At 40.1% G+C, this 22,493-nt stretch overlaps 1 protein-coding gene across 1 annotated transcript; it reads left to right on the top strand.

Annotated features, from left to right (window-relative positions):
- The first annotated feature begins 9,425 nt into the window (after positions 1–9,425).
- Positions 9,426–22,493, top strand: lonrf1l (LON peptidase N-terminal domain and ring finger 1, like). The gene is made up of 12 exons (XM_042340917.1): positions 9,426–9,894; positions 12,405–12,523; positions 13,222–13,344; positions 14,134–14,301; positions 14,816–15,083; positions 15,871–15,964; positions 16,437–16,551; positions 17,026–17,147; positions 17,668–17,826; positions 18,850–19,012; positions 20,387–20,536; positions 21,375–22,493. Exons 1-12 carry the CDS (start codon positions 9,426–9,428, stop codon positions 21,531–21,533), a joined length of 2,109 nt encoding a protein of 702 aa, XP_042196851.1. The 3' UTR covers positions 21,534–22,493.

Genomic DNA, 22,493 nt, shown 5'->3' with positions numbered 1-22,493 from the left:
GGGATCGGGGAGGGTGGAGGGCAGGGAGGATAGGAGGGTGGCCAAAGGCTCGGTCGAAGAGGAGAGTTTTGAGACGCACCTTGAAGAAGGCAAGGGAGGAAGTGGCGAGAAGAAAATGTGGGATGGAGTTCCATAGGGTGGGGGCAAAGAGCCTGAAGGCCGCCACCGTTGATGGTGGGGCAGGCAGGGTGGGGGACATGGAGCAGGCCACAGCCTGCTGAGAAGAGAGAGCAGGCATGTTGATATGGGGTCAGCAGGTCGCAGAGGTAGGAAGGGGAAAGGCCGTTAACTCACAAATTATCATCACCTTTAAAGTTCCACGATCAGCTTTCAGGATGATCAATCTAGTGATGATTTCTTGCTGGGTGTCATTCACTGTAGAACTTTGCTCTTGAACATTGGGACAGATTTATTTTTAATTGCTTTGGACATTTCCAAAGCCTTTGGCAGGATCTGATACTGTAAACTTACTTCCTTAAAGACTTCCACCAAAGTTATGTTTATGAGTATCAGGTTTTTTTTCAAATTGATCCAACTGTGCATCAGTTGATGCATCATCATCTGATTCTTTCCCAAGACTCTTTCAATTTGTTCCTTCTTTGGCTCATTGACCTCCTTCATTCATCATCCAAAAAATACACAGTTACGACACTACAAAAAATTCTGTGAAGCACTTTGAGAAATGTCAGTGCTCTAGGTATTTTATTAAATGCAATAATAATTATTATAATTATTATTATCTAACACAATCCACATTACAATGAACCCTTAGTGCACATGACTTTTATTTCTCTGTTCAAGCAATGACTGATTCACTAAACCTTGATCTCATCTGTACCTTTCAGGTGCCCAGTCAACCATATAAACTACTTTGAGAGGTCCCCACAACATGAAAGGTGTTATATAATTGCAATTTGTATCAATCTCAAATATAATGTTTACAAGCCATCCATCAGTGAAGCTGTCGCCAATAAACTTGCTTCTTTTTCTTTCTCAAGCACTTATTTTTGCTCAAGAATGCCCTTCCTCTCTGTGTGTCTGCCAATTTCTAAATATGCCACCTTAATCACTTTTCATTTTCCCCATATCCTCAGGGTGTTGAAATCAAGATTTTCCTATTCCAATTCATTCTTTCTCAGAACCTGAATTCTGTGGAATTTCCTGTCTGCCTGCAAGGCCAATCCAAATGCACTTGAACTAAATATAAACTAAATATAAGCTTGGTATAAACTAAACACATCTTTTTTTATTTATCTGGTTTTCTCTCCCACTGTTTTAGCTTTGTGCTTCATACCTTGATTCTTCACCTACCATTTTCAATGAATTTTTTTCCAGTCTTGAACGGAATACATTGTGGAATTATTGGAGTAATACTATCACAGCAACAAGCAACTATTTGAAATCATTGCAAAAATCTTTTACATCCTCAATGGAGTTACATAAGCTAGCTGCAGGCCAAATCTACAGTGTGATTTAAATCTTTTTGCTTGCACTTATTTGAGGAATCTAATAATAGAGACTAAACTAAATTCAATTTGAAGGTATCTCAGTAAAAGAAAATAGTACTCAGTAAAAGCAAATGTAATAGATTATACAAGTTGACAGAACTTGTATAATCTGTTACAAGCTACAGAGTATAAAATATGACCATTTCAGAGCAGATGTTCAACATATTATTAAATGCTATGTTATGAAACATTGGTATTTTTCACTCCTATCCTATTTTTCACTCCTCTCGAGCCAAATGAATTATATAATTTATTTACATTCATCACATTCTCAATATGACCATTGAGAATGCAATCCTAGTTATTCTAGCATTCCTACAAAAAATGTCAAAATTATAATGACAGCACAGACTCAAGCTTTGTAATTGTATTGAAATCTCAAAAGACAGAAAACAATCAGACATTTCAGATTTAACAATAATCCCTGTATTTGGTAAAGTGCATTACCACACTTTTGAAATGTCTCAAATGCATCACAGGATCATCACAAAAAAGAGAAGGGGGGTTTCTGCCAGTATCCTCCCAACAATTCTTCAGATAAATTGCTCATTCACTTTGTGGCTGTTCGTGAAATAATGTGTACAAACTAGCTGCTAGGTTTGCCTACAAAATACCCAGTTGCTTTACTTTAGAGCAGTTATCTGTGAACCCCTTGAGTTTTCTGTCATTAGGAACACTATGAAATACCAGAATTATTGTTATTACTATTAGAATATAATTAGAGAAATGTTCCTATGAATTCTGTCCATACCACACAGAAATTTCCTAATAAAATAAATATATAAGCATATTATAAATTATAGTATAGGAGGAAGTCATTCAAGCTGTTGAACCTACTCCTCCACTGAAGCTATCTCTTCTTCTCCCAAATTTACTTCCCCTTTTAAATGTTCTTTTGGGCTCATGCTCAATAGCCATTTGTGGCAAAACATTCAATATTTTAATAATTATCAGGGTAAAAATATCTAAGATTTCCTTAAGGATTCCAGTAACTTTCCAAAGCCTATTCTGCTTGTCATGTTTCATTCACTTCATGGCTGCTTGTAGGATGTTGCTGTGAACAAATTAGCTGCCATATTCACCTACAAATTACACGGTCATTTACACTTTGGGGTCCCCAAGCCTTGGCTCTTGCCAACCTGCGCCTAATACTTTCCGGATTTAGGTAAGAAGGATGTGTCTATTCACAGAGAATGCACATTACATTCCAACAAATATCTCCAGAGTTTCCAAGTGTAGGTGGGATGCATGGATCTCTGTTTGGTTTGAATTCTGTGATTTTATGATTCTACCCTTAAACATGGTGATCGATTTCCACATATATCAGACTCCTAGCTGACCAAAACAAGATTGCATGTATAGGAGCAGTCCAGTAAAGTGTATTCAGACTGTTTTTTGACATTACCTTTCAGAGCAGTGAGGCTTCAGTAAACGGCAATGCCCTGGGTGCTGATTTAGGCCGGATAATTTACACAAATGGAAAGTTCAGAGAGACTACCAAAGGATGCAGGCAGCACAGAGGGAAAACACCAGTATCAGCAGCTGGATATCTCTGTAATATATAACCATTCCCTCACTCTGTTGCCAGCTTAGTTGCATCTTACCACTCAACAGCAGTTAACATTAAAGCTACAAGCTAAATTCAAGGATTTAGTTACCAATTACACTGGTTACCTGTATGTGTCTCTATTCAGAGATGGTTGCAAGGCTCAGAGTCAGACACTGAATACATGAAAAACAATTAAGCTGTTTGGAGCCAATAATATATCAATGTTATAACTATTGCTTCCATCTCTGGCCACAATCCATAAACTATAAGTTCAGTGAGTTGGTCGCAACACTAGTACATGTAACATACTGTGTTAACCTTCCACCATCTGATAAAAATAATATTTTTTTCATTTGATATAGCACCTTTCAAATCAGGAGAGTGTCTCAAAGTGCTTCACAGGATCCACTGTAAAGTGTAGTGACTGTATTTTTGTAGACGAACAACATCTAACACATTACTTAACGATGCACATTGACTGAAGGCAAATTGTGTTTTTATATAAGCTTGTGCTTTCTGTTCCTATATCAAAGTAAGATTTGGCAGTAATCCCCATACCCCATCAAGCCTCTGTATTGCTTATTCCTGTCTGTTTCTCTCTTGAAACACCATATCTTGAATCTGCCTTGACTTGGAAACAACAACAGGAACAAAATTACATTTGTATAGTGCCAAAAAAGCAGGGTAAAGCAAAGAACCAGAAAAAGACAGGAAAACAGGAAAAGCCTGTTCAAGATATAGCAGCCCTGTTGACCTCATTTTCTTTGTTGCAATGTAGTTATATTTGCATTTGCAAGGACTAATCCTTGGACTCTGTCCCAGAGGCTGCGAAACTTTCCAAATCAATAAAAGTAACCTGATCCATGAGACAGTTAGTACCCAAATATTTCATTTTTATTTTTAACATCAAAAGGCATTGTCAGGCTTTAAGTATTCAGAGATTTGAATAGAAAGAAAACAATGTTAAACAAAACTAGGTCTGGCCCACAATCGGACGTTTTTCAAAAGTAAAAGATGTCCTAAATCCTATATCACATCAGCAAAGCCGCTACAACTTTACCATGTTGAGGATTCTTTTTAATGCTCTGAAATACTTTTATGACCTGAGTTATAAAAGTTTCCCCAGAGGATCGATTTCCCCAGAGGATCGATTTCAAGATCCTCATCCTCACCTACAAGGCCATTCACGGCTTTGCTCCCTCCTACCTCTCTGACCTACTATCCCCCTACCTACCTGCCCGTACCCTCCGTTCCTCTGGCTCCGGTCTGCTCCACATCCCCCGCCCCAACCGCCCTACCATCGGTGGCCGGGCCTTCAGCCTCTCAGCCCCAAGGCTCTGGAACTCTGTTCCCCAGTGCCTTCGCCGCTTCCTCCCTTTCCTCCTTCAAGGCCGGTCTCAAGACCTTTCTCTTGACCGTGCCTTCAGCTCCCCTCTCGACTCTCTACCCCCTCCTCGCTCCCTCCCTTCCCTCCCCTCACCCTGACCATTTCCCCCCATTGCTCGGGTCCTGACCCAACTGTACAGCGCCTTGGGACATCCTCCCAACGTGAAAGGCGCTCTATAAATGGAATCTTGTTGTTGTTGTTGTTGTTGTTATCTTTTAGAAACCACAGAGATTTACAGCATGGAATAAAGTCAACTGACCCATCATTTTTTGGCTGGCTCTTTTAAGAGCAATCCTTTCAGTCCCATTTACCTGCCATCCCATCCCATACTATTTTAGTACTGTAGTTTACAGTGTTTGCCATTATTCAGGTTTTGAAGGCCATTCAATAAGGGTAAAGTTTGAGAATTTTATTAACCTATTCCTTGTGTTAAGAAACTATAAGAAACTATAGTGAATCTTATCTCCTCTTATGCCATTATTCTGGGTTTAAATTTAGGCCACCTGATTACCAGATTGTAACAGTCCAATATTAATGTGTATTGTCAATATTGACTAAAAACAAGAGTGTTGTTAGTGAGGTATCACTGAATTTCCAACTCATTTCTGAGGTACCCCCATCCCTCTCGATTATTCCTGTGGTGCTAGATTTTGGAAACATTCCCTATGAAGCAGAAGCATATTATTGGAGGGACTTAAATTCTGGAAATGCACTGAAAGCCAATGGAAAATGGAGCAATACAACAACAAAGTATACTTGTATAGCGGTCTTCACGTCGGAAAGACATCCCAGGGTGCTGGACAATCAGGGGTTTTGTCCCGAGTTGGGAGTTGGGGTCAGAAGGGGAGGAGGGCAGGGGTGATGGGTATGGGAGGGTGGCCGAAGGCACGATTGAAAAGGAAAGTCTTCAGATGGGACTTGAAGGAGGCAAGAGATGGGGTGAGGCAGAGGGTTTGCAGGATAGAGTTCCAGAGTGTAGAGGTTCCAGAATAGGGTAATGCTCTGAGCTGTATGAGTTTGTATCTATAGCAAGTAGAACAACTACAATTTACATTTATGCAGCACCTTTCACACAGGAGGACATCTCAAAGCGCCCTCTAATTGCAGTTGTTCTACATAGCTGACCAGCTTACCCTACATAAAGGGCACTTTATAAATGCACTGTGTTGTACTATTATATTTAAATTCATGAAAAAGGGTGTTTTATTGAGTGACACAAATGTAAATTTATAGACAAATACAGTATTTGCGTTGCTCGTGTTCAGCAAGATCTAGAAACAAAATAAGTAATTGTGGCACAAATATCTCATAACAAGTGGGCCTGTGGTTATTTAAAATCAAAAGACCAAAAATAGAAATTTGTAAATAACCTTTCCAAATAAATTGAGCTTCTTAAAAGTTAAACTGTAGTAACTCAGATGTACACTCTTATTCAATGCATGCAAATTTTGGTGCTATTTTAAATGGCACTAAATTGTCAAAATATATATATATTCTTTTTAATGCTGTGTCCTAAGTACCTATAGACTAATTCTGCCCTTTCAATTTGTAGTAGACCTTGTCATTTATGCGGTTTAACGTTATGCAATAAGGAATGGTTAATACTAACTTGGGGGTGAAGTTTGCAATGCTTCATAACATTTCGCTTGTGATTATCACAAACAGTGCATTACAAAACATTGCATATTTCACTCCATGGTAACATTTGTACAGCAATGGAAAAAATATTGGTCTCCGTTAGTGTCAAATGCTAGGCATCAAACTTTATGGCCTGCATCTTACAATTTGAAAAATACATATAGTACATAGATAAGGTACCAATTACGGAATTAATTTAGAATATATTATGTGCAAGGACAAAATGTTCTTACAGTTTTGGATATTCCGAATTAACTGAGTTGACTTCAAATGCTAATTATAAATATTTACTTAAATTGGAATTCCGTTGCTTCTATTTAACCCAAGATCAAAATATCCTACAGGCTAATTATAATAATAATAATAATAATAATAATCTTTGCATTTGATATACCACTTTTCATGTCTTCTAGACATCTCAAAGTGCTTCACAGAATATACTATAAAGTGAATTGACTGTATATTTTTGTGGGCAAAACTCGGCAGCCAATTGCGCACAGCAGTGTCCCACAAACAGTCATGGATTGAAGTGACCAAATGTTTTTTACTTTTTTAATCGATTATTACCCCCAGAAAAGTGATTTGCCAATCAACTAACAACCAGGTTCCTACTTACTGCTAGGTAAACAGAGGCGTGTGGAGGAAGGAAACTTGCCCAATGTTTTGCCCAGCTGGAAATCAAATCTAGGTCTCTCACTTGCAAGGCGAGGACTCTAACCACTGAGCTACAGGACTCCACAACTCATTATTATAAAAGGAAATTGCATTGTACCAAGAAAGCATCATTCAGAAAAAGTGCTTGCAGCGGTGATAACCAAATGTGGCCTGCCAAACATTCGCTTTAGTCTGACAGCACTACATCTTCTAACGGATCAGCAGATGCAACAATCATATCTATTTTGCCTTTGATAGGTGTACTTAAATTATTTAAGAACAAACCCTTAAAATGAGCAGCCTCTGTGTCATGTTGAGTGTCCCAGAGGCATACACATCAATAAATCTTTACAAAACTTTGGGGATGCTCATTAAGTTCCTGTTTTGTCTGTATAGCCAGATTAATGCAGTTAGTGCCTGGGTTACAAAGCTTTTGTAATTCCCCAACCGTTTTTTTATAATTATAATCACCAGAACGTACTCCGACAGGTAATTGGTGCCGAAGGTTTAATGGCAGCGTCATTTGGAGAACTCCCAAGTCTATCCTTCTCTTCTCGGATCCCATACAATTGACATGCACTCTGCACACATCTCAAATGTTTCTCAGGGTCAGCTCCGGATGCTACATGTTGTAACTCTGCCACTTGGTTTAAATGTGAAAGTCCTCTTGGAGTTTGTTCCGCAATAGACATTTCCTGCGCTTTCTTTTCTAATTCACTGTACTGAGCCTGCAATTACTCATGGTCTTGTTTCAACATACTCAATTTTCTTTTGACTCAATTCGAGAAAACTCTAATTTAATATTTCATTCCCCCCCACCCTGAGTATCTTTGGTTCCTCTGTTCTCGGGTTCTTTATTAAAAGTGGGCTGAATAGAAAAAGTGGGTTTTATTCTGTTCATTGCCCAGATTCCAACAGTATTATTCGTTTTTTATTTAGAAATCAAAAATAATAAAAATGCAGTTTCGCCACATCTGGATTCCCAATTTGCCACATGTGTAAAAACTTGTAAATCACACACACTATATAAATCACATTTGTTGATCAACATAGATTCCAGTCAGGAAACTTGGTGTCTTATTCGACCCTCAACTGTCTTTTCTCCTCCACATCCAAGCCATGAACCGCTTTCCCTCACCTCCGTAACATCGCCCGACTCTGCCACTACCTCACCCCTCAGGCCGCTGAAACTCTTGTTCATGTATTCATCACCTCCAGGCACAACTATGCAAGTGCCCTGCTTGTCGGCCTTCCCAACTCCTCCCTCCACAGGCTGCAGATAATCCAGAACTCTGCAACCCGTGTCCTCTCCTGCACCAAACTCCGTGACCCCATCTTCCCCACTCTCGCCCAACTCCACTGGCTCTCTATCCTTCAGAGGATCCAGTTCAAGATCCTGGTCCTCACATACAAAGCCCTCCATGGCCTCGCCCCACCCTACCTCTGCGACCTCCTAAACCCCTACCAACCCGCCCGCTCCCTCCGCTTAGCCGGCTCTGGCCTGCTCCCCCGACCCATCCGCCCCACCATTGGCGGGAGAGCCTTCAGACACTCTGCCCCCAACCTCTGGAATTCCATCCCCCAATCACTCCGCCTCACCCCCTCCTTAGCCTCCTTCAAGTCCCGCCTCAAGACCCCCCTTCCCCTCCCCTCCCTTCTCCCCCACCCTAACCCCAGCTCGGGTCTGAAATGCTGTACACTGTCCAGCGCCTTGGGACGTCCTCCCGACGTGAAAGGCGCTAAACAAATGTAATCTTATTGTTGTTGTTGTCATCATGAATGAGTGAGCGAATGAGTGTGTCAGCGCAGTGACACTGACAGTGTGATAATTTGGTCATTAAATCCGCAACTGTTTGTGGGACACCACTGTGTGCTATTGGTTGCTGTGTTTCGCCCACAAAATATACAGTCACTACACTTTTATATTCTGGGATGCATTTGAGACGTTTCATCAACGTGATAAGGTGCTATATCAAATGCAAGGATTATTATTATTATCATATTGATCACATGTGTTGATCACACACTATATTGATCACACGTGTTGATCACACACTATATTGATCACATGTGTTGATCACACACTATATTGATCACACGTGTTGATCACACACTATATTGATCACACGTGTTGATCACACACTATATTGATCACACGTGTTGATCACACACTATATTGATCACATGTGCTGATCACACACTATATTGATCACACGTGTTGATCACACACTATATTGATCACACGTGTTGATCACACACTATATTGATCACATGTGCTGATCACACACTATATTGATCACATGTGCTGATCACACACTGTATTGATCAGACACTGTGCTGATCAGACACTGTATTGATCACACGCTGTGCTGATCACCCCCCCCCCCCCCCCCCGGGAGGTGTATTGATTACATTGTTGTGACTGTTTCCCTCTTCACTGAGACCTGTTACAAAACAGGGGCCCGAACGTGCCTCTCAGCCAATGAGATCGCGCTGTGTGAGCACGTGGGGGAGTCTTTAAAGGGCCGGGCCGCGGCCCGCGGGGGGTCAGTCGGTAACAGTCGGAGGCGCAGTGCCGTCTTCGGGCGGAGACTGAGGCTGAGCGGCGACACCCCCACACCCACACCCCCAGCCCCCCCCACACCCACACCGCCCCGCCGGGCAGATCCCGCTCCCGGGCGGCCTGTTGATGAGCTGTGAGCCCTTGCGGCCGGAGCAGCTGGACACGCTGGTGGACTGTCTGCTCTTCAGCTTCAAGCGGCGAATGGGCGATGGCGGCGGCGGCCCCGGGGTCAGAGCGAGAGCGGGGTGCGGGCCCCGGGACGAGCGGGGGCCCCCGAGCCGGGGAGGCCGGGCCCTGCTGTGCTGCCCCGCCTGCCGGCAGCTCCTGAGCGACCCGGTCACCCTGCCGTGCGGCCACACCTGGTGCCGGCGCTGCCTGCAGCTGCAGCCCGCCGTGCCGTGCCGCCTGTGCGGGGAGCCGGCGCCGGGCCCCGAGGCGCGGCCCCTCCGGTCCAACGTGATCCTGTGCTGCGTGATGGACAAGTGGCTGCCGGCGCAGGGCCGGCGGGGCCGGGCGAAGGCCAGGGCCGAGGAGCTGGTCACCGGGGGCCGCTGCCAGGAGGCGCTGGAGCTGCTGCAGCGGGAGATGGAGTTGGGTCAGTGTCTCCGGGGGGGGGGGGGGGGGTCTGGGGTCTGAGGCCGGGGTCTGGGGGGGGGGGGGGGTCTGGGGGTGGGGTCTGGGGGTCTGAGGGGGGGGGTCTGAGGCTGGGGGGGGTCTGGGGGGGGCGGTCTGGAGGGGCTTTACTGGGGAAAGGGTTTCTTTCATTTGGGGTTTCATGAACCTCTCCTCACTCCTCACTCTCACCCCTCACTCCTCACTCCCCCCCTCACTCCTCACTCCCCCCTCACTCCTCACTCCCCCCCCCTCACTCCCCCCCTCACTCCCCCCCTCACTCCCCCCCTCACTCCCCCCCTCACTCCTCACTCCCCCCCCTCACTCCTCACTCCCCCCCCCCACTCCTCACTCCCCCCCTCACTCCTCACTCCCCCCCTCACTCCTCACTCCCCCCCCTCACTCCTCACTCCCCCCCCTCACTCCTCACTCCCCCCCCCCACTCCTCACTCCCCCCCCCACTCCTCACTCCCCCCCCACTCCTCACTCCCCCCCCCCACTCCTCACTCCCCCCCCCCACTCCTCACTCCCCCCCCCCACTCCTCACTCCCCCCCCCCCACTCCTCACTCCCCCCCACTCCTCACTCCCCCCTCACTCCTCACTCCCCCCCCTCACTCCTCACTCCCCCCCCCTCACTCCTCACTCCCCCCCCCTCACTCCTCACTCCCCCCCCCACTCCTCACTCCCCCTCCCCTCTCACTCCCCCTCCCCTCTCACTCCCCCTCCCCTCGCTCTCCTCCCCCTCTCCCACACACCGCCCTCGCTCCCCCCCAGTTTGACCTCCCGGTGCCCTGAGTTGTATAACACACAGGCTGTGGGTGTTACGTGTGTTGTACGGTTGTGTAACATCCAGTGAAGTCATTGGGAAGCGAATGGAGTCTGTTTTATAACAGGCAGAGGGCTGGCAGGCAGAGGGCTGGCAGGCAGGGCAGGCAGGGCAGGGCAGGCCAGGCCGCTGAGGCAGTGCGGTTAAGTACCCCGTCTCTCCTCTCGGTTTATTTTACAAGAGTTTTATTTTTGCTTTTTGTTTTAGGAAGAAAAACTTTTTTCCCCAAAGAAATAAAAGGCGTTGGGGTTATTTATTGTCTATCGCAATGGGTTCTGGCTCAAACCAACCCAAATAATACTTTATCATACGGTGAAGTGTAGTGTAGTGCCTGTGTATTTTGTAGGCAAACACTTGTTGACGCACACGGAAATCTCAGCATTCTTAAAGCGTATTGAAACCAGACAAAGTTTGTCACCTACACATGGAAATTCCCGTGTGGGATGGAATACGGAATAAGGTGCAGGTTGGTAAAAAGCCAAGGCTTGGAAACGCCAGTGTCTGTTAGGGTACTGCTGGTGCTTAACTCGCTAAAGCCGTATAACTTGCCATTGAAATCACTATTTGGAAAGCTTTCTGCTGTAGGACCACCTGTCTGTTGGGGCGTTGATGACATGTTAGAGCCATTTTAGCGTTTTTAGCACTTCCCATTTACCTTTCTCCTTCTCCAATCTACCCCCTCAATTTAACATCTCATCCAAAGGTTTACACATTTGACATTGCAGCATTTTCTTACACCACACTGGCTGTCTTGACTTTTTTTCTCTTGAATTGAGAGGAGTTGAGTGTAGTTATTTATAATAATAATAATCCTTGAATTTGATATATCACATCATTGAAATGTCTCAGAATGCTTCACAGAATATATAGTAAAATTGTCAAACCAAAATTTCAACAACAAAGGCAAACTGGATAGATTACCCATTGTTTGCACACATATACATGTCTATAAAATTGTAGTTACTAATATGATGCAGGCTATAAAGATTTCTTGTAGATTTGAATACTAATACAACTTTAGATACTAAATACTGCAGGTATTAAGTACTTATGTTTGTGATGTGTTCAGGTTAAATTTTTCAAAATCTTTGTAAGTAGTGCTTAGTATTAGGGTCATGTAATTCGTATTCTCAACAGTTCTTTGATTATATAAAGCCGTGGCTATTTGCAGCTCAAATAAATTGCATTAATTAAAGGTTTATGGTGCAGAGAAAATTCAATTTTAAATTTTGCCATGCACCTACTGAAAAAGTTTCCTGTTAAATCTTTGTATTATTAATTAAATCACTAAAAATGTATCTTCATATAACTTTCACCATCAGGACTTTGAAAGGAAAATTAGGGCGCAGGTCCTCGTTTGCCTGTTTACAAATTTGGATACACCCAACAAACGCAATAGTGATGACAGATGTAAGGATAATTGCAAGTTTTATTCATAGTTGGGTCTTAAATGTATCAACATGGCAAACCACAATTCTGTACGTTAGTTTTTACATTGGAGCTACTTAAACCTGATGCAACTTATTGGTATTCCAAGTTGTTGTACTACTGGGTGATTTAGACTGGAATCTCATTTAAGTATACATATATTTAGGATTATGAAATAAGTGCCACAAATTGCCAATTACTATGCTGGATATTCTTACTTTTTTTTATATTTCTTTAGAACCCACTGATATTACACTTCGAGGCTACAGGGCTCAATCATATGCTGGTCTTCAACGGTTCAAAGAAGCAATTGAAGATATAGAAGTGGTGTGTTCAAGAATGCCCAACTGGCCAGAGGTATGATATGTTTTATATTTTACATAACACCCCTCCTGCTGCAATGGACAAGTTAAGAATAGTTGGAAATCATTAGATCCCTACTACATGACTAATATGAAACCATGTATATAAAGAAGAAGCAGAAGTGAGGTTTTGTTTAACAAGCCAGATACGCTCAACCATCAGCATGGTTAAGAGTATCCAAACTAAGGTGAGAGTTCCATATATGCATGGCACCTACATGTGGAAATTTCCCTGTGTCTGGAATTGAATATGCATCTCTTGGAGGGACAGACCCGGCTTACCTAAATCTGGAGAGTATTTGCACAATTTGGCAAGAACCAAGATTTGGGGACCGCAGAATGCATTGGGGTACTGCAGGTTTAACCTGCTAAAATTGCATAGTTTGTCATTGAGTGCATTTGTCAAGCAAGTTTTCTGCTACGTGTCCAGCTGGGATCACCTTACCCATTAGAGCTTTGATATGCAGGGATAACAGGAGACGAGTGGGAGGAATTCCATCAGTCTTCCACTCCCAAGTTCTGTGGACAAGCCAGTATGGTTGGTCTGTCACCAGCAGTGCCTTGGAGTACTGTGCACCCACTTGGCTCAGAAATAACAATGATAACCAAATCGTGGTTCTTACAAGTCATGAAGTAGTGTTCTAACTAAATTTGTCTGCAGTAATTTATTTAAAGTTTTCTTAACTTTCTTAGGGACACTTCAGAAAAGGAAAAGTGTTGATAACTATTGGTCAGGCAGATGAAGCCTTACAATCATTTCTTCAGTGTTTGGCCTTGGATGAAGATTTTACTGCAGCAAAAATAGAAATGCGAAAGGTAATTTTTTGTTAGTTCAACTATGGGGTGTCTATTTTGATTGTAATTATGCTTAGTGAAGTGTAATGCTTATTGAAGCTGAGATTAAAGCTCTTGAGTTTATTATTGCAAGGTGAATATGTATGTGAAACCGTTTATTGCCTCTGTTTGGCATGTGTTACACAATGGTTCTAATTTGATCTTAATTTACCGTGGGGAAATTCCACCTGGGTTGAGATTTACTCTGACGTGGCATTTTAGAATTTTTGGAACTTTTAATACGGCCTTAAATTTGAAACTGGTTTTCAACCTGTGGGAAAGGTGTCATGTAGAGGGCAGACACTCCCACAAACAATGAGCGTCAAAGGAGTCTTGTGGCTATATGCTAACGAGTAAATCAAGACTTGGGTGGAATTTCTCGAACCGTTAAGGTATACTTTTCTAAGCAGTCGATCATTTATTGATTTAAATGCTCATGTTAGCAGAGTAAATCTCAATCGTAGATTTAATGATATTTGTGGATCATTGAAACCAATGTTTTATTAGTAATTTTAAGAATCTGAAATGTGAATCATTTTTCCATAGAATTTTGAAAACAAGCTGTCACTACAATGAACTGGTTATCAGTATAGTTCTCTAATTCATTTATTTGTAATCAAAAATATTTTTTGTGAAATGTTTCCAATAATGAAACTTTTTTAAAAGCTATATTAATCGTGAAATTCTCCCTTGATACAAGTTTTTCAAATCAGAGCACAATTTTTCAGTTATTATTCTTCTAGAATATCCCTGTTTTATTTCTATATCTAGATTTTACAAGATTTGCTATCACCTGTTCCTGAGAATGTGAAAGAAGGACTCGAGGAATCATTGTGGATATCGCCACAACACCTTCAAAGTAAAATGTTACCGGTTAATTTGTCTACCAATGTGGCCTGTAGTCAAACATCTAGTTCAGCTGAGATGAAAAGTAATGAGGTAAGAGCTGTTGACATTCCCTGAAGAGACACAATTTTGCATTTTAGATTATATTGCCAACCACTTATCTACGTATATCGACGAAACAAATTTCAATTTTTAAAAGTCCCTAACAGCACTGCATATATTGTGTTATTCCCGCTTACGTCGACAATATTTGTTCAAATCCCCCCACCCCCGGTTAACATAAACAGGTAGGACTTTTTTTAATTTAGCTGCAATTTGAGACAGGTCACCTTGCTTCTGCAAATTACATTTACTAATAGCCAGTGTTTATTAAAGATCTTTGTTCAAAGGGGTTCTTACTCAGCTGAGCTATTGTTTCTATTAGTTTAAGTGTCCATTTAGAGCCAAGTCTAACCTTTATTTTACTGTACTACCATATAGTCTTTCTGGATCAGTATATAGCTGCAATACTTAGGATCTTGTGTTATTTCTAACTGTCCTGGGTAATCATATATAATAATAATAATAATAAGAAGAAATTCAACATTCCTTCACTTGTGTTTTAAAGAAATTGTGCCATGAATCAGCAGTGTCGGATGTGCCAAAACCTATAGAAGAATCAGAGTCCACAGAATCCATGTACCTGAGAAGAGCCCATTCAGTCCAGATCCTACACAGAGTGGAGAAGCTCGTTGGCCCCGCTGGCTTGAAACGAGTTTCTTCAGCTCCCCTGCTTTCAAGTCAAGACAAGGGAGCTCTATTGAAAAGGAAACTGTCTTCCACTGAACAAGAATATTTGGGGATTGAAGATGGAAGGAGTAAACATAAAAAACCAGGTTAGTTACTGTAAAAATTATTCAACTTCAGCTATTCTGTCCAAGTCTAGTGTCAACAACAACAAATTACAAGGCTCTGGATAGTTAAGGGTTTGCACCCGAGCTGGGGGTTGGAATCGAGAAGGTTGAAGGCAGTCATGGTGATAGGATGGCCAAACGTTCAGTCAGAGAGGAAGATCTTGAAGGAGGGAGGACATGGAGGGATTCCAAGAATGGAGTTCCAGAGGGTATAAAAACTTTTTAAAAAAGTTTTGCCCATAAAAACGGATGTCAAATGTATATTAAATGATTTGTTCCTGAATTCTGCCTTTCCATCATAATTTAAATGGTTCAATGCTTTGCATCACTGCATTGAGAAATCCTTTTTAGCTCAAGATTTTCATGTGGTTCGTGTTGTTAAGAACATTATTCTCAGAAACATTAATGTCTTGCTATATTATTGTGTGAACAGGTTCAGCTTTTTCAATGCCTCTGGTTATTGTCCTGTTTACATGAACACAAGACAATCTTATGAGACAAGCAAGAGTGAACCAATTCCTTTGTCGAAGGGTGGGGTCAAATATCCAAAAATCTTCCTGCTTTATCTGAATATCTCTTGGGATTTTATAGGGGATTAGCATGGGTGGCATATAAACTCCAGTACAACCTAGTTGGGCTGAATGGCGTGTTTCCATGCAGTATCATTCTATGTAATATATAATGCATTTAGAATATTTTCTCTGCTTACTTCTAACATGCTATTATTTTTCTAATTAAAAATTTGGAAAATGTATTTGTTTTTATTCAGATGCTGAACAATATCTACATTTATCAACTTCTGATCGATCTATCCCTGAAAATCTAATAGATGCATCGGATTTTGAGTGTTCTCTTTGTATGAGGTAGGAAGTAAACTACTGCCAGAATGCCAAATGAGTACTTAAATCAGATTAACTCTTAGACTCTATAGCTACAAGCATTACATCTCTCCTGCTATTTGTTTTAAGTATTCAGCTCATGCTTACAGTGATTTGGCAACAGTAATGTTAGTTAGTTGAGCTAATCTGATGCCATTAGTAGCTTTATTTCTGCAATATAGCCTGACCTAAAATAATAGTAGTAATACTTGTATTTGATGCCCTGCCATATATTAAAATGTGGCAAAGTGCTTTATAACATTTTCTGTAAAGTTTACTGACTATTTTGTAGGTGAATTTGTCAGCCAGTTTGCACATAGTTATGTTCCACAAATAGCCATGAAGTAAGCAATAAGACCTCACTGAAGGCTAACATATTAACCATTTCCTGATTCCTTGTTAATATAATTTCGATATAATGCCATTTTCTAAACCTGTGCATTTATTTTTAAAACAGATTGTTCTATGAGCCGGTAACGCTACCATGTGGTCACACTTTCTGTAAAAGCTGCCTGGAACGATGTTTGGATCACAGTGCCCAGTGCCCACTGTGTAAAGAGAGCCTAAAGGAAGTAAGTTCTAGATCACATTGAAAGGAAAACTGTCTGACAACCTGTTTAGTGGCAATAATGGGAGAGGGGGGTGATGGAGAGAAAGTAAGTGATGTGCAATACTATTTTTGACAAATATTGAACTAACATTTGTCTAGCACTATATATATATATATATATTATATATAATATAGCCTCTTTTGCTATCTCAAATTTAGATGGTCAAAATCTGATTTCCTTATTTCTGTATTAACCTGGCATATCAGAATTGCCAAAGTGTATGTGTTCATAAACTCATAGACTTGCATTTGTACTGCATAGTGAATGGTGATATGCAATGTACTAATGTGGGAGAGGGTGAAGCAAAACTTTGGGCTTTGCTGGTGTCTGTAGAGTATATGTGTATGGTAGTTCAGAGAGAGGGGGAAGTAATCAATCAAGAAAGACTTTTTTTTAAAAAGTCAAAAATTATATAAAACGTTTTTTGTTCCTTAGTACCTTGCAAATAGGAAATACATTGTCACCTATTTATTGGAAGAAGTGATAACAAAATACCTATCTGAAGAACTGCATGAACGAAAAAAGATTCACATTGAAGAAACGGCAGAACTTTCAAAGTAAGTCCATAGTGTTGAATGCTGGTGTATTATTTTGGAAATAAGTGGTAAATGTGAAAAATTCTGAATTGTAAAGGATTTCTTTGAAAAAAGTAATTAAGCGCTTTGAGATGTTTAGCAGCCAAAAATTAGGAAGCTCTCAGCATTGATATTCAGTTATCTGTATTGAATATTGCTTGCATATTATTAACTTAATATTTTTGCTTTAAAATTAATTTGAAATGTTCTATAAGGATATTTGCTGCAGTTTTGAGTATATTTCTCAACCCTTATGCTACATTGGCAAATAAAAGGATTGCTGCAGCACGGAAATTGAGTGTTAAGAGGAGAAAATGAGAGAACTAGCAACCAAAACATTTAGTGCCCTCAGCAAATGCTTCAGTTTTAGTTTGTGAACGTTTGGATTTGGTTGAAGATCATGTCTACCTTCACTTACAACAATATCAATATCCAACCCTTGCTACAATGTAATTCTGTGTTACAAAATATTTAGTGATTCTTGATTTGTTTCCATTTGCAGTTTGACCAAGAATGTTCCCATATTTGTTTGTACAATGGCATATCCTACCGTGCCATGTCCTCTTCATGTTTTTGAGCCACGGTATCGACTTATGATTCGAAGATGTATTGAGACTGGTACAAAACAATTTGGAATGTGCATCAGTGATTCACAGAATGGGTATGTTGAATTATATTTACAGTAGTTTCAAGTTACTTGGAAGTTGACTAATACAGTCGTGCTCACGATCAGATGTAGAACAACTACAGAACAAGAATAGAGTTCATTGGCTAATAAAGAAAAAGCACTGGTCATCAATATAATAGAAACAAATGATGTAGAAGTACAATGTAGTCTTTGTTATTGACTAGATGAGTTCATCAGAAAGATTGTATTTTAAGCAACTAAATGTTAAATATTTACATTTCTAATGCACTTGAATAACATAATTCAACAAAACAAGCCCTGTTGAATCGCTCATCAGTAGTGTCAGCCTGGCACAATTTTCCCTCTTGCCTTCGCTAAAGGCCAAGTTGGGGCTTTGAGCTCACAGTCTTAGCTGATATCTAATACAATCCTGGGAAATTGCAATCCTTCAATTGAGATATTAAACTGAGGTCCTGTCTGTTTATTCAAATGCAAGCAGTATTAGTAATTGTTATAAAATACAGCAATTTTTAAAAAAATTTTTGAACTAAGACTTCACAGAAAAAGGAACATCACACCAAGTGACTGTATTGGGAATGTGCACAAGGCCTTTAGAATTCAACCTCTGATGTCCATAAGTTATAGATTATTTTGCTGTAATAGAGAAAACACCGCTCATGTACTATCCTGTAATTTGGTAAATAGATGGGACCAAAAAATGTGGTAAGCCCCAGAGTCTTTCAAAGAAATGACATGACGAAAACTGAAATAATTTTGATATCTTCTGCACTGCAAATTAATTTATCCAGTAACTTGGAGAACTGTGGAGAAATGCTTCATAACGTAGCTTTTAGTTACTCTGAAAGTGTTTATGAAGTGTTTGTCTTACTCTTTAAGAAGCTTGGATAATGGTCAAGCATAATTTTAAATTTTGCCAATAGTTATTAGGCAGTAGATTTTTGTTACCCTGCATAAATTGATAAGATGACTTTGATTATAATATTTCCAGTAAATCTTACTTTTCAGTTTCATTAATGTGTTATCCTTTGTTTCTAGATTTACTGATTATGGTTGCATGCTGCAAATAAGAAATGTCCACTTTCTTCCTGATGGGCGGTCTGTTGTCGACACAGTTGGAGGAAACCGTTTCAAAGTTTTGGAAAGAGGGCAGAAAGATGGATACTCTATTGCTAATATTGAATACTTGGAAGATGTTAAGGTAAAATTATTTTAGATTAGAGTTTCTCATTGATCAATCCAAGATAACTTCATGGCCCATTCTATAGCAGAGAACTCTGTAGATTCAGTGACCTTACGGGTTAATTCACTGCCAGTCGGTAGACCTGCAGATATTATTCAAGAAATTGGTTTGAACTTATCATAGTTTTCCCTTGACTTGCTCTATTCTGCTGACATGAATAGTTATTAAAGCTGTTTTAGAATTGGTCAGAACATTAAAACGTAAATGTCAAGCTATAAATTTAGAAACCAAGAAGAAAATATATTCTCATTGGCCACATTGTCTCTTCGCAATCCGTGTCGTGAGGTTTTAGAAATTAGTTTATCTGGCTCAAGGGTCTGTATTCCATGAATTGGTAGGAAATGATGCCTTCAAATGACTCATGCACACATTTGTTTGGGAAAGATGCACCCAATGACAGTTAAATATGGTAGACTCACTCAACAGTTTTAAACCAAATTAAATTTATTTTAATTATATCTGTGCCATTTCTACTTGCCTATCAGCCATATAGAGCATATTTAGTCATTTGCTATTATTTAACTGGTTAGATATTTAATGGACTGAAGATTATGTTTTCTGAAACGCATTACATGTTAGATTACATAGAATTACATAAACTGTGCAACACAGAAATGGGCTACACATCCCAACTAATCCAGGTTAATATTAATACTCCACGTGAGCCTCTACCATTCTTAATCCCTTCTCCCATACCCCTCTAAATGTGGGTGTGTTCCTTATGGAGAGATCCTGGTGTTAGCTGGTGGATCAACTGGCTTTCACAGATGGAGAGCCGCTCATTCTGCTTGTTAAAGTATGATAAAAAAACATTAGACGCCATCCAGAGGGAAAGCCAGCATGGATTAGTTGGTTTGAATTATTGTTTTGATGCTGTACAGTTTATATAATTCGAGGTAACTAAAAATGTGTATGACATAATCTTTCAAAAGTAGATTTCATGTTTCATAAGTGCTTAACAGTATTATGGGATCTTTAGCATGTCAGAAGCAAACCGTGAAATTTAGAAGTGAAACTTAGTCTTTCTATCTTTCAAATGCAAAATAAAATTCTGAGTTTGAGCCACAGTTGATTTTTCTCTTGTCTTAGCTTTCCCATGGCTTACCCATGTTATTATTTAGTTATCACAGTTATTATTTAGAGTACCTGTATTATGCAAGTTAGCACACATTCTCGTTTTTTATGGACACATTTTCTATAGCTTAATGTTTTCAAGATACAATATATTGCTTTCTATTCAGTATCGTATTATTGGATACCTAAACATAACATTCTTATAATTACTTTGTGTCAAACGTCAGCATAACTGGAAATGCATTGTCTATTTTTCAGGTTGACAGACAGGAGTTTATCAAACTTGTTGATCTTCATAACCAAGTATATTCACAGGCTTACAACTGGTTTCAAAATCTAAGGAATCGATTCCGTAGTCAAATCCTTCAACATTTTGGGCCAATGCCAGAAAGGGAAGCAGATATACAGGTAGTACAACCTTTTCTCCTCAAATCACATCTTCTGTACTATGAATTATTTGAATTTAAAGGTGAATATTACAGTAAAAACAATTGGGCTGGACGATTGCTTTAAATTTTAACTAACGTAAAGATTATCAGCCAGGTGTCTGACACATGCACACATGGAAACCCGTTACCGTGATTCAGTCGGGTGTCTGACACACACGCACACTTCATGATCAGCCGGGTAGAGTGATCCTAGGACAAACAGCGGGAAAGCTTGCCAAACAGCGCTCTCAATGGCAAGCTATGTGGGTTTAGCTGGTCTGACTCCCAGCAGTTACCTCAACGCACATTCTGGGCTTCCCCCAAGCCTTGGCTCTCGCCAACCTGTCCCTAATGCTCTCCAAGAGCACAAAATATACCATTACTACACTTTACACTTGTTAGTCGATTTGCAGGGCATCATAATCCCTTCAATTATAATAAAATTATAATAATAAGTTAGTCACTCAATCCACGAATGTGTGGGACACTGCTGGCTGCTGCATTTCCCCCACAAAATGCACAGTTACTGCACTTTACAGTATATTCTGTGAAGCGCTTTGAGACATCTCAAAGACGTGATAAAGCGCTGTATCAAATGCAAGGATTACTATTGTGTTAAGAATCTGGAAAAAAATAGATGGGATTGAAAGATCTGCCATGATGTAACACAGTGGAGGAACAGGCATGATGAATTGGATGGCCTCCTCCTATTCCTACATTCCTAAGTCTGTAACTGAAAGCATCAGGTACTCATTGGGAGACACACCATATAGTGTAATAAATGGTATTGTCTTATCTAAACTTTTTTTTATTATTAGGCCACTCCAAATGGACCTGCTTGGTGCTGGTGGCTTCTTGCAGTTCTGCCTGTGGATCCCAGGTATCAGTTATCAGTATTATCCATGATGTCCTTGAAAAACCGCCTGATCAAAATTCAGCACATTTTGACATACTTTTCTAGAGACAACTCCAAGTGACTAACCGCCTGGGCTTATCTAAAAGACCATCCAATCCTCTTTTCAATCATAATTTCGCTCATTGCTATCTTCTCACATGCAATCCTGGTTTCTGAGTGAGTGCAATTAGAGGCATATATACTTACAGGCACGATCTCAACAAATGCAATCTATTCTGTCAACTGAAAGTCCCAAAACACAAAAAGGTAACTACAATTCTTTGCATAAGATAGAAGGTTGTAATAGAACAGCAATGCCCTTTAATACCATGTTTAAAAACTCTTGGATGGACAAAAATCCAGGGACATTTTGCTTAGTTTTAAAGCATTTAGACTGGACTAGCTGTGTTAGATGGTATCAGTTTGCAACACTAAAGATGTGTTTTGTTCTTTATACAATATGATTGCCATGATTTGCACAAATATTCCAGATTTTCTAACAAAATTAGAAAATTGAGTTATTGAGTTTTCCAATTCAGTAAAATGGCACCACTGCTAATGAGCATACATGAACATTTTACTCTATACCTGTCCAGTAAGTCATAAAACATTGCTGAAAAGTTTGAATACAACAAATTAGAAGTGAACTTTAAAACATAGATTTTTTTAACATTGGGTACTTCAAATTATAGTAAATTGTAGCTGATATAAGTACTTATTTTTGTCTATATTTAAGTGTTCTGCTTACTGAAAAGAAAGCAGAAAACATCTTTTTTGCACTTTTTTTTGTAAGTAGTAAAATGCCTTACACTGTTTTTGAAGATTGCACACTTTGTGGTCTCATGATTTGCATTCCTGCTTCCCATGAAATGTTTGTATTATTTTCAAGTTCTAATTCCAGTTTCTGTTTTTTTTGTAAACATGCCAGTTGTTTGGCTTCTTTGTACATAAATCATATATAAAATGTTTCTACAGAAATCCAATCTCAGCTTATGTATTTAACATGTACATTTTAAAATAAAATGAACATCAAAAACTGAAA

This window comes from Callorhinchus milii, unplaced genomic scaffold (assembly GCF_018977255.1).
Source record: "Callorhinchus milii isolate IMCB2004 unplaced genomic scaffold, IMCB_Cmil_1.0 Scaffold1, whole genome shotgun sequence".
Lineage (NCBI taxonomy): Eukaryota > Metazoa > Chordata > Chondrichthyes > Chimaeriformes > Callorhinchidae > Callorhinchus > Callorhinchus milii.
The sequence above is the reverse complement of the archived record's forward strand: the minus strand, read 5'-3'. Positions and strand labels throughout refer to the sequence as shown.